The sequence below is a fragment of the Sebastes umbrosus genome, chromosome 3, assembly GCF_015220745.1.
Source record: "Sebastes umbrosus isolate fSebUmb1 chromosome 3, fSebUmb1.pri, whole genome shotgun sequence".
Lineage (NCBI taxonomy): Eukaryota > Metazoa > Chordata > Actinopteri > Perciformes > Sebastidae > Sebastes > Sebastes umbrosus.
The window spans coordinates 13,729,285-13,739,373 of NC_051271.1; the positions used below are offsets into that span (position 1 = coordinate 13,729,285).

Consider the following 10,089-nt stretch of genomic DNA (forward strand, 5'->3'; position numbering starts at 1 on the left):
TTGACTGTATAAAAACTCGGGGTTAGTAGAATAAATGCTGTTACTAAAGAATGTTGCTGTGCTTAAGGTGAGTCTTTTCTCTACTGGTAAACATGACAGTTTATGGTGCATGCTGTCTGTGTTCATTCTCATGGGGCAGTGTAAGACTAGTCTTGCAGCTCTGTTTTGGGCAATTTGTAGTTTCCGCAGTACACTTTTCGGTGCAGAAGACCTTACAGGAGAGCAATAGTCCAGGTGGCTTAAACTTAAAGATTTAACTACTTGTCCCAGAATGTGTGCTGGAACATACGGAAGACATTTTCTTGCCATGGAGATGCCATTTCCCATTTTCCTGACAATTGTGTCAATGTGCTCTACCCATGACAATTGATTGACTATAGTTAGTCCCAGTAATGTGACCTTATCCACCTGCTGTATAGGTTCACCGTCCAAGTAGAGATTCAGTGTGGGCATAGATGACAGCTTATGACTAGATCCCAGAATAATGGATTTGGTTTTTGAGATATTTAGTACCAACTTATTTTGTTTTATCCAATCAAAGTCAGTCCACATGACCTCACCACCACTAATCAATGCAACCTCACCATTAGCCCCCACGACCTCCTCACCTGTCAACATGACCTCATCCCCAGTCTACATGACCTCGTCACCAGTCACCATGACCTCACAAACTTTTCATATGACCTCACCATCAGCCAATGTAACCTCCCCATCAGTCCCCATAACCTCAAGACCAGTCAATGCAACCTCACCCATAGCCCACATGACCTCTTTACCTGTCAACATGACCTCATCATCAGTCCATATGACATCACCACCACTAGTCAATGCAACCTCACCCATAGCCCACATGACCTCTTCACCTGTCAACATCACCTCATTCCCAGTCTACATGACCTCACCACCAGTAAACATGACCTCACAAACAATCCATACTACCTCACCACAAGGAAACACAACCTCACCACTTGGCTATATGACCTCGCGTTCAGTCAATTCAACATCAACAACGATGGATGCAACCTCAATACATGACAACACAGCACCACCAACAGTAAATGTTACCTCTCCACGAGGAGATACAATGATACCATCATTAAATACAACCTCACCACAACCAGTTCTCACAACTTTATTTTCAGGTATAGCAACATATTCTTTTCACTTTTGATTTTGCTGGTAGATATGTCCTCACCACCAGTCAACATGACCCTTAGCTTCAACAATTAATCTATTGCTGTGACAAATATAACTTTTGATAGATTTTGACATTGGTATTGGTTCTTATATGAATAAACTTGTTTTGCTTTAAGTTTCATGACAATGTCATTTCCGGTCAGTCTGTGTCATTCTCAACCTGTCTTGCTCTAATGTCATATTTATTTATTCTGCAGCTCCTAATGCTACAGATGCCCCAACTGCTGCTCCAACAGCTGCTTCCAATGTTACAGCGGCACCAACTGCAGCTCCTAATGCTACAGCTGCCCCAACTGCTGCCCCGACAATGGCTCCCAATGTTACAGCGGCTCCAACTGCAGCTCCTAATGCTACAGCTGCCCCAACTGCTGCCCCGACAATGGCTCCCAATGTTACAGCGGCTCCAACTGCAGCTCCTAATGCTACAGATGCCCCAACTGCTGCCCCGACAATGGCTCCCAATGTTACAGCGGCTCCAACTGCAGCTCCTAATGCTACAGATGCCCCAACTGCTGCTCCAACTGCTGCTTCCAATGTTATGGCAGCTCCAACTGCAGCTCCTAATGCAACAGCTGCCCCAACTGCTGCCCCGACAATGGCTCCCAATGTTACAGCAGCTCCAACTGCAGCTCCTAATGCTACAGATGCCCCAACTGCTGCCCAAACTGCTGCTTCCAATGTTACAGCAGCTCCAACTGCAGCTCCTAATGCTACAGCTGCCCCAACTGCTGCCCCAACAATGGCTCCCAATGTTACAGCAGCTCCAACTGCAGCTCCTAATGCTACAGCTGCCCCAACTGCTGCCCCAACAATGGCTCCCAATGTTACAGCGGCTCCAACTGCAGCTCCTAATGCTACAGATGCCCCAACTGCTGCTCCAACTGCTGCTTCCAATGTTACAGCAGCTCTAACTGCAGCTCCTAATGCTACAGATGCCCCAACTGCTGCTCCAACTGCTGCTCCCAATGTTACAGCGGCTCCAACTGCAGCTCCTAATGCTACAGATGCCCCAACTGCTGCTCCAACTGCTGCTTCCAATGTTACAGCGGCTCCAACTGCAGCTCCTAATGCTACAGCTGCCCCAACTGCTGCCCCGACAATGGCTCTCAATGTTACAGCGGCTCCAACTGCAGCTCCTAATGCTACAGCTGCCCCAACTGCTGCCCCCACAATGGCTCCCAATGTTACAGCAGCTCCAACTGCAGCTCCTAATGCTACAGCTGCCCCAACTGCTGCCCCAACAATGGCTCCCAATGTTACAGCGGCTCCAACTGCAGCTCCTAATGCTACAGATGCCCCAACTGCTGCTCCAACTGCTGCTTCCAATGTTACAGCGGCTCCAACTGCAGCTCCTAATGCTACAGATGCCCTAACTGCTGCTCCAACTGCTGCTTCCAATGTTACAGCGGCTCCAACTGCAGCTCCTAATGCTACAGCTGCCCCAACTGCTGCCCCGACAATGGCTCCCAATGTTACAGCGGCTCCAACTGCAGCTCCTAATGCTACAGATGCCCCAACTGCTGCCCAAACTGCTGCTTCCAATATTACAGCAGCTCCAACTGCAGCTCCTAATGCTACAGCTGCCCCAACTGCTGCCCCGACAATGGCTCCCAATGTTACAGCGGCTCCAACTGCAGCTCCTAATGCTACAGATGCCCCAACTGCTGCCTCGACAATGGCTCCCAATGTTACAGCGGCTCCAACTGCAGCTCCTAATGCTACAGATGCCCCAACTGCTGCCCCGACAATGGCTCCCAATGTTACAGCGGCTCCAACTGCAGCTCCTAATGCTACAGATGCCCCAACTGCTGCCCCGACAATGGCTCCCAATGTTACAGCGGCTCCAACTGCAGCTCCTAATGCTACAGATGCCCCAACTGCTGCCCCGACAATGGCTCCCAATGTTACAGCGGCTCCAACTGCAGCTCCTAATGCTACAGATGCCCCAACTGCTGCCCCGACAATGGCTCCCAATGTTACAGCGGCTCCAACTGCAGCTCCTAATGCTACAGATGCCCCAACTGCTGCCCAAACTGCTGCTTCCAATGTTACAGCAGCTCCAACTGCAGCTCCTAATGCTACAGCTGCCCCAACTGCTGCCCCAACAATGGCTCCCAGTGTTACAGAAGCTCCAACTGCAGCTCCTAATGCTACAGATGCCCCAACTGCTGTGCAAACAGCTGCTTCCAATGTTACAGCAGCTCCAACTGCAGCTCCTAATGCTACAGCTGCCCCAACTGCTGCCCCGACAATGGCTCCCAATGTTACAGCGGCTCCAACTGCAGCTCCTAATGCTACAGCTGCCCCAACTGCTGCCCAAACTGCTGCTTCCAATGTTACAGCAGCTCCAACTGCAGCTCCTAATGCTACAGCTGCCCCAACTGCTGCTCCCACATTGGCTCCCAATGTTACAGCAGCTCCAACTGCAGCTCCTAATGCTACAGCTGCCCCAACAATGGCTCCCAATGTTACAGCAGCTCCAACTGCAGCTCCTAATGCTACAGATGCCCCAACTGCTGCTCCAACTGCTGCTCCCAATGTTACAGCAGCTCTAACTGCAGCTCCTAATGCTACAGCTGCCCCAACTGCTGCTCCAACTGCTGCTCCCAATGTTACAGCAGCTCCAACTGCAGCTCCTAATGCTACAGCTGCCCCAACTGCTGCCCCCACAATGGCTCCCAATGTTACAGCAGCTCTAACTGCAGCTCCTAATGCTACAGATACCCCAACTGCTGCTCCAACAGCTGCTCCCAATGTTACAGCGGCTCCAACTGCAGCTCCTAATGCTACAGATGCCCCAACTGCTGCTCCAACTGCTGCTTCCAATGTTACAGCGGCTCCAACTGCAGCTCCTAATGCTACAGCTGCCCCAACTGCTGCCCCGACAATGGCTCCCAATGTTACAGCGGCTCCAACTGCAGCTCCTAATGCTACAGATGCCCCAACTGCTGCTCCCACAATGGCTCCCAATGTTACAGCAGCTCCAACTGCAGCTCCTAATGCTACAGCTGCCCCAACTGCTGCCCCCACAATGGCTCCCAATGTTACAGCAGCTTCAACTGCAGCTCCTAATGCTACAGATGCCCCAACTGCTGCTTCCAATGTTACAGCAGCTCCAACTGCAGCTCCTAATGCTACAGCTGCCCCAACTGCTGCTCCCACAATGGCTCCCAATGTTACAGCAGCTCCAACTGCAGCTCCTAATGCTACAGATGCCCCAACTGCTGCGCAAACAGCTGCTTCCAATGTTACAGCAGCTCCAACTGCAGCTCCTAATGCTACAGCTGCCCCAACTGCTGCCCCGACAATGGCTCCCAATGTTACAGCGGCTCCAACTGCAGCTCCTAATGCTACAGATGCCCCAACTGCTGCCCAAACTGCTGCTTCCAATGTTACAGCAGCTCTAACTGCAGCTCCTAATGCTACAGCTGCCCCAACTGCTGCTCCCACAATGGCTCCCAATGTTACAGCAGCTCCAACTGCAGCTCCTAATGCTACAGCTGCCCCAACTGCTGCCCCCACAATGGCTCCCAATGTTACAGCAGCTCCAACTGCAGCTCCTAATGCTACAGCTGCCCCAACTGCTGCACCAACAATGGCTCCCAATGTTACAGCGGCTCCAACTGCAGCTCCTAATGCTACAGCTGCCCCAACTGCTGCCCCCACAATGGCTCCCAATGTTACAGCAGCTCCAACTGCAGCTCCTAATGCTACAGCTGCCCCAACTGCTGCCCCCACAATGGCTCCCAATGTTACAGCAGCTGTAACTGCAGCTCCTAATGCTACAGATGTCCCAACTGCTGCTCCCAATGTTACAGCGGCTCCAACTGCAGCTCCTAATGCTACAGATGCCCCAACTGCTGCCCAAACTGCTGCTTCCAATGTTACAGCAGCTCCAACTGCAGCTCCTAATGCTACAGCTGCCCCAACTGCTGTCCCCACAATGGCTCCCAATGTTACAGCAGCTTCAACTGCAGCTCCTAATGCTACAGATGCCCCAACTGCTGCCCCCACAATGGCTCCCAATGTTACAGCAGCTTCAACTGCAGCTCCTAATGCAACAGCCACTACCACTGCTGCACCAGCTACTTCAACCACCACTGCATCAACAGATCCTCCTACATCCAGTGAGGGAACCCTTGGGTTTGAGTTTAGTCTCAATCAAACATTTATATCAGATCTCTCAAACTCATCCTCGACGGCGTACCAGACTTTGGCTGCAGAAGTGGTCAAAGAGGTAAGATGATATAAAAATATGTTTTTTACACCAAAAAAAAAAGAAATTCTATAAGGATCACCCGAGAAAGAAGTATATTTATCTTTTTCTTTTTGGAAATAAATCTGATCCTTTTGCACACTGAATATACTGATGTTTCTACTGTTCTTGCGTTGATGTACAGTACATGGAAATTTGGCCATTCTATTTGTCCCCACAATTGCCATTGTGACGCACCAAAAGCTAATCTTTTTGTTTAAATACCCCATTGTATACCTTTTTTTACCCAATATTTTTGGAAGTAGAGTCTGGTAGATGTTCTTTAATTTTGTAAACATATTATGTATGCAGAATATAGCATGTAAGATGTATCAGCCTCCAAACAAAACAGAGCAACATTTTTAAATTTTTTTCTAAACCATTACATTGCAAATTACAGTAATGTTGTCTTTCAGGTAAACAAAGCCTGTACAGATGTGTATGGATCATCTTACAGACGCTCAATTGTTAACTCATTCACGTAAGATTCAATTTCAATCACTTGCTTATATTTTTCTGCACATTTGCCAGTCACTTGCTGTTTAAAAGTGTTGCTTTTTCTCTTTTTCATTAAAGGAGTGGATCAGTGGTTGTCGACACGACGCTTGTGTTCAATGATGACAGCTCAGTTCCCTCAGTAAGCAATGCAACTACAGAACTCCGCAGTGTATTTACGAGCAGCTCTACCTCCCTGAACATTATATCAGGCACTGTTAATGCAAGTAAGTAATTGGAAATTTAAAAATCTAATTGAATTAATCTGTTCATCAATCTGTTTAAATTACATGCATATTACAGTGTCATAATAATTGATAACCCATTGGTATTTGTACAGCCTCTTCTTCTTCTGCTGCTTCCACCGCTGCAACAACTACAACTACAGCAACTGCTACAACCACAGAAACCACCACCACTGCATCAACAGATCCTCCTACATCCAGTGAAGGAACTGTCGACCTTAACTTTAGTCTCAACCAAACATTCTCATCAGATCTCTCCAACTCATCCTCAGAGGCGTATCAGATTTTAGTCGCAAAGGTGGTCAAAGAGGTAAGATGTCTTTGCACTGTAACAGTGTACTGCAAATAAATTGTCATTTTATTTTGTAACAATAATATTCCATGGGCATCGTTAGACAGAGAAGCATCTTCTAAATTTAACTGCAAATAATCAGCAAATATTTTATTTTGGGAAAAAGCTCTTATCAGCGTGCACACAGAATATAGGAACACTCATGTTATACTTTTGCATTGATGTACATTAATCATTTAGTCTGTCCCCATAACTTTCCTACGGAAACAAGAAAAGCCAATGTTACAGCGTATTTGAATACAGTATACAGCAGCCATGTTTTAAGAATTTAATATATACATTTCCATAATGCACACAGTGATTATTGCATTATATTGGAAGGTATTTCTTTTTCTGTTCTCACTGGCTGCAAGTTAGTTACGTCCCCTAAAGTGAGCCCAGATCCCATTGTGGCTCAGTCGCCATTGTCTTCAAACCATAGCCACATCCCTGTCTTGCAGGGCAATCAGGGAACTTGCATTTGTAGTAAGCTGTTCATTGGTGCTTGCAGACATATGTTGTATTTATGTATTGTTTTTGTCATGTTGTCTTTCAGCTAAACGGAGTGGGTGCAAATGTGTATGGACCATCTTTCCTTCGCTCCATCGTTAACGCACTAACGTAAGACTGAATTTCAATCACTGACTAAGTTTTGCCAGACATTTGCCTTTTACCTAATTTTAAAAAGCTTTCTCTCTTTGTCACTGTAGGAATGGATCAGTGGTTGTCGACTCGACCCTTGTGTTCAAAGATAAAAACTCAGTTCCTTCAGCAAGCAATATTAGTTCAGAATTCACCAATGCGCTTACAAGCCCTTCTTCCTCCCTGAACGTTATATCCACCCGCGTTTCTGCACGTAAGTTATTGGAGGCTTAAAAGTCAAACTTTATGATTTTATTGTTTACATATTTTAATCTGTTAAATAACTAAATACATGTCACGATAACATATTTGTAATTCTCTGGTCATTTTTAAATATGAAAGTACAATGTGGGCTCAAGGTTGGGATGTAGCTTACTTTTAAAGACTGTTTTTTGAACTTGTGAAGTTACTTTCACTTCAGATAATTTTACTGACTACAACCTCTGCTTTTTCTAATATTTCAGAGTCAACATCAACATCAAGCAGTCCTCCACGGCCCACAATGGGCTCACTGGCAGTCTTTTCACTAACACTGCTGGCTTTGGCACAGATTTTGATGGACTTATAACCGACACCCAAGGCAGATGCACTGACTTTGTCAATAGCTTATTCTATGCTATCAAGTGTGGGGGAAAAAACGATGTACTTACGAACCAAAAAAAAGAAGATATAACAAGTGTGCATAATGAAATTTACCAATATAATGCCATGTGGTAAAAAGACGTGCACTGTGTGTCAAAGATTGAGACTGTTTTTCAGTATTTTCCATATTTGATGTTACAATCACTTTTGTTCCAATATCATTTTATTGAAAATCTAATCATTAAGATTGTAAGTGATCAAAAACACCAAATTTGATACTTTTTCTTGGCATTTTTGTAGCAGATGCCATTCAATATGTTTGGTTTGTAAATGCTTCTTTATATGCTATTTTTATGGGGAATTGTTAGCAATTAAACATTGCAAATACACAGAGGATAATGTACAACATATTTCTTTCCAATTAAACGCAGGACACAAGTTACATCCAATGCCATTGTTAAGTGTGAATGAAGGAAGAAGTGTGCAGTTAAGTGTGGTGCCAAAAGCTAAGGGTATGGAGGTAACCTGATCTTGATGCTGAAGACCAATGATTCATATCACGTCTGATACCCACCATTACTTTTGGACATATTTAACCATGAAGATGATCTTTCTCTAACCATAACCATGTAGCTTTAGGAGGTTTACCTTAATGACAGCACATTTGCCACGTGAATATTATAAGAAAACAATATTGTTATTGATCCTTTAAATAAATTGCCATTAAATATAATGTTGGGTTTTGCGGAATCATTCAGTATCAAGTGAATAGTGTGGTAAGTGGATTACTGAATACATTTAAAAATGTCTGGGTACTATCATAAAATGTAAAAGGGTTATTGATTGTAATTGATTAACACTTGAATTGAATACAGTTTTTTCCTCTATGAGAAGGGGAATAATAAATATGTGTATCTTTGTTAATCAATAAAGTATTAAAATGTTACCTTTGAAATAACCCTGTTGTTTTTCAAGTTATTCTTTTTGTCTCTCTTTTTTTACATAGATAAAAAGAAAACATTTTACATTAATAGGTCAGCGAAATGGCAAATTTGAACATTTAGAATCAGTGGTGTTTTGGATTTGCTATATACCAGTTATGTAAAGACTGAACGTTACTGGGCTTGTTGGTGCTGGTGTACCATATGCTTGATTAATAATGCTGTTGCGTCTGTCGGCAGTGTGTGTGTGAATATGTGGCCGTCCTGCCAGGCTATGTGATGTTGTTAATGTTCATCTTGTTGGTGCCTGTAACATTACCTCTGATGATGATGATGATGTATAAGGCTTGTATGATTAAACGGTGGTGGATTCAGTTAAGTATAGTTGTAATAAGATACAGGGAACACAAGAGACCATCTTGCAATGGAATCACACCAGCTGCAAAACCAAATCAGACCAGGAGCGTAGAATGGTGTGGCCAACGGATCCCACCCACTTCCTACCCCCCTACAGAAGGCGCCCTTACTCAGACCACTCCTATCTTCAAACTCGGCCTTCATTTTATTTATCTCAATTATACACCTGTATAGTTTCATGACTGGATCTTGTACGGTTGTGATGCTATCGCAGTGACAAAATCTGTACACAAATAGAAATATAAGTACCTGGCAAAGTCCTCAAAACTGATTCTGTGGTAGTTCCCGCTACCGCAGGTGTCTCCAGGACCACATTGACCTATAAGTTGAATACAATAACAGCGTTGCTGTCATGGCTGGAACAAGTTTAACACATTATAGGCCTACAGAAATCAAAACAAACAAGATCATAGAGACAGGGTTGAAAATTTAGAGGTTCATGTTACATTTTTTTTCAATCTAAATCTAAGTGTTTATTGTCTTTAATCTATAATTCAAAGTGTCTCTTGTTCTTATAGCTAGGTCACTCAAATAATTTAGCAGGAAACGGGATCCAAATCATTTGGCCGAGAGTGAAAAAGAGTGAAAATGCAGCTTTGTCCTCTTTCACATTTTGCACTTTGTTACTTGAGTACTTAGTTGCCTGGTAAAGTAGCTACAGGACACTTTTCCTCGAGAGGTAAAGAGCTTTTTCAAGGCTGCACTTGGAAGTAGCGAATTTTGCACAGTTATATTACTTTCAAGAAAGAATCGGCATTTTGTCTTTGGTTATGGCATCTTCATACAGTCATCAGAGTAGTGAAGAGATGCATTGAAATGGAGAAAGTTGCTAACTACTAAGAAGAGCACCATATAATCATTCTTGGGCCACATAAAAAAATACACTAATGACAAAATGCAGCTCAACAGAGTTTACACTTTCTGGCACATGGTATGTGCATGTTGTTTGTTAAAATGCTTTTATGACTAATTGTGTGTGTATGA

General features: G+C 44.4%; 1 protein-coding gene across 1 annotated transcript; it reads left to right on the forward strand.

Moving 5' to 3' along the window:
• The first annotated feature begins 763 nt into the window (after window positions 1-763).
• Window positions 764-8,105, forward strand: LOC119484898 (cell wall integrity and stress response component 4-like). The gene is made up of 7 exons (XM_037764075.1): window positions 764-907; window positions 5,869-5,933; window positions 6,029-6,174; window positions 6,288-6,502; window positions 7,080-7,144; window positions 7,234-7,379; window positions 7,630-8,105. The coding sequence occupies exons 1-7, from the start codon at window positions 764-766 to the stop codon at window positions 7,731-7,733; spliced, it is 885 nt and encodes a 294-aa protein (XP_037620003.1). The 3' UTR covers window positions 7,734-8,105.
• Window positions 8,106-10,089: the final 1,984 nt, after the last annotated feature.